General features: G+C 47.5%; 1 protein-coding gene across 1 annotated transcript in view; it reads right to left on the bottom strand.

Moving 5' to 3' along the window:
• The window catches only part of LOC106512284 (cadherin-24), a 99,373-nt gene that overhangs the window by 5,989 nt on the left and 90,575 nt on the right, over positions 1-2,809 (bottom strand). The window contains exons 10-13 of the mRNA XM_014000944.1: positions 2,451-2,568; positions 2,032-2,340; positions 1,690-1,882; positions 1,193-1,592 (exon numbers count right to left, since the gene is read on the bottom strand). Coding sequence (XP_013856398.1) covers positions 1,193-1,592; positions 1,690-1,882; positions 2,032-2,340; positions 2,451-2,568 — 1,020 coding nt within the window. The remainder of the gene's footprint in view (positions 1-1,192; positions 1,593-1,689; positions 1,883-2,031; positions 2,341-2,450; positions 2,569-2,809) is intronic.

Raw genomic sequence — 2,809 nt, 5'->3', positions numbered from 1 at the left:
ATATATATTTACACAGAGTGCATACCCACATTTCAGAATTGAATATCAATTATATCAATCAGTATCTGGAGAACTCCTGGGGTAATCTCTTTTAAACTGCACCATAGTTCAGGATTACCATTTTTATATTTGATTTTACGGTTTGCACTGAATCGCTTTAACTTTCACCTGAAAACCTGTGCAGTATGGTAAATGGACTGTACTTATATAGTGCCTTTCTATCCAACCAGGAAAGCCAAACTGCTTCACAAAATCTGTGTCCTCATTTACCCATCCACACTGCACTTAACTAAATCTCTCTACAAAGCTAATCTGTATAAATTAATCTATAGACAGTGCTATCATACACACTGATGGGACACATCAGAGGCTGTGGGGGTTCAGTGTCCTGTCCAGAGACACTTGGACATGTGACTGAATAGTGGTAGAATCAAATCACCAACTCTCTCATAGGAGGACGACTCCTTTACCCACTCAGCCACAGCTGCCCTCACTTCTCCACAGCTCTGCTTTTGTGTGCTTCATTTGTGAATCTACAGTTTTACACGTCTGGCCGAGTTTAAAGTAAGAAAAAAGTTTTTTTTTTTTAATTTCTGATCACATGAAAGCAGGGGCTACTTAGAGATGTTGCCTCACAGCAAGAGATTTGCAGGTTCATCAGGTTTTTCTGTGTGAAGTTTCCCTGGTCTCCCACTGCATGTGTGGATTTGGTGCACATGTATTCTGACTTCCTCCCCACAGAGGAACATGCACGCTGGGTTAATGTGTAACTGTTAATTGTGGATGATAGTGTGAGTGTTTGTCTTGTTGGTCTCTGTGTCCCTGTGATGGACTTGTGATGTGTTCAGGGGGTCCTCGCCTTTAGAACAGTGTCTGCTGGAGACAGACCCCAGCTTCCTGCAACCAAGTTTGAAGCAGGTCAAGAAAATAAACGGATGAATGGATGTTGTAACTGTGACTTTTTGTGCAAACAATACCAGCTTGAAGATTTGTAAAACGAAACAATGAAAGCTCAGAAAATGTCCTCTTCTAATACTGATGGGAATGATGTGAACAAATAACCGTTTCCTGTTTTGCTGGATTTTTTTTCCTCACAAGCCTAAAGCTGTTACTCCCGCACAATCTGGATCAAAGTACACAAAACACATGAAGCTGCATGGAGCTGTGTGTGTTTTTGTTTTGTTTTCCTGACCTTGGCCCGCTCCTCATTCCCTTTTGCGTCAGCCGTGTTTGCTTCACTGCTTTCATTTTGCTCTGCGATTGTGCTCTTTGCCAGCGTCTGGTCAGCTCTGAAAGCAGCGAGGCTGCTCTCAGGAGAGCGCGGCAGCGGCTCAAAGGTGCTCTGGTTCGGGATGAGGAGGGAATTGCTGGTGTGACTCCCCGCGAGCCCCTGGGTCAGCTGAGTTAGCTGAAGGCCCACCTCCAGTGGGCCGGCTGGATAATCTCTGAGAACAGGCAGCGTCTGGAAGCCGTAACAGAGGCGTCCGTAAAGCGGCGCCGAGCCCGGCCGCTGCTGAGGGCCCAGCCTGGGGCACGGGTGACGGTTCCAGCTGTACGTCCTGGCTCGAGGCTGATTCTGTTGGGTGTACCATCTGTGCCAAGAGATAATTGTTGTAAAAAAAACACAGTTACACACACGCGAGACACAGTGACCAGGGTGAAGTTTCTGTACTTTAGTGAATGGCTCACATGTTTCCATTGTTGTGGAGGTGCTGTATTCTGTGCATGCTCTGCAAAGCTGTAATGTCAAATGCTGCCGTGTCTGCTTCCCCTCCCCCCTCATCATCGTAGGATATGATGTTTTCCCTGACATCATCCTCCTCAAAGGGTGAGTGGGAGTCTCGTTTCTGATGGCGCAGCGACAGCGACAGCGCACACACCACTAAAGGGCAAAGAACAGACACATGACCGCACACTCGCCCCATTCTACAGAAGCAGCCCCAAACAACTGCTGCGTGTCTCTCAGGGAGTCACATAAAATATCTTTAGAGTTGATTTTCTGATACGTCAGAGCAAACGGCCGAACCTTACCCAGCATAGTGGAGACACAGGCCAGCATGGCCAGCAACGTGACCAAGCTGAAGATGAGAGACGGGGAGGCGGACGGCGCCGGCAGACACACCACGTGTCTCTCCCACCTCGGGTCTCTCTGCCGGCCCCTGTCCTCCGTCTGCATGCCTCCCTGCAGACACGGACAAATGGTCACGGTGACCGTGCCAGTGTTGGTCAGACCCGAGGCTCCGTCACGCAACACCACGGGCACATAGATGGTGAGCAGAGACGAGGAGAAGCCAGGGAGGGGCTCCAAGGCGGACTGGAGCACCAGGCTGGCTGTCACACCTGATAAATGTGACAAAAAAACAAAAACGCATACATCATATTTGTCACTACAGAGCAAGTGTCTGTTTGTTTCTTTTTTGTGCATCTTTTGATTAACAATAAGCAATAACCTCCAGTTTCCCTGATGGTGAGGTTCAGGTTGGAGCTGGACTCAGGGGCGATGCTGAAGTGGACCGTGGCATCCTGTCCTCCTTCATCCCTGTCGATGGCGCGTAGAACCTGAACCACCTGTGGAGTACAGTTCCACATGTTCCACAATCTGTTAGAAAAGTAGAACTACATGCTTTTACTCTTGGTATTTTGTTGACTTATAAACTAAATTTAAAAAATAATCAATATGATAATAATAATAATAATAATAATAATAATACTAATATCCTCTCCTTGGGCTGCTACCTTATCGTGGTGGAGGGGTTTGAGTGTCCCAATGATCCTAGGAGCTATGCTGTCTGGGGCTTTATGCCCCTGG

The sequence above is a fragment of the Austrofundulus limnaeus genome, unplaced genomic scaffold (genome assembly GCF_001266775.1).
Source record: "Austrofundulus limnaeus strain Quisiro unplaced genomic scaffold, Austrofundulus_limnaeus-1.0 Scaffold8, whole genome shotgun sequence".
In the NCBI taxonomy this organism is placed as follows: domain Eukaryota; kingdom Metazoa; phylum Chordata; class Actinopteri; order Cyprinodontiformes; family Rivulidae; genus Austrofundulus; species Austrofundulus limnaeus.
The sequence above is the reverse complement of the archived record's forward strand: the minus strand, read 5'-3'. Positions and strand labels throughout refer to the sequence as shown.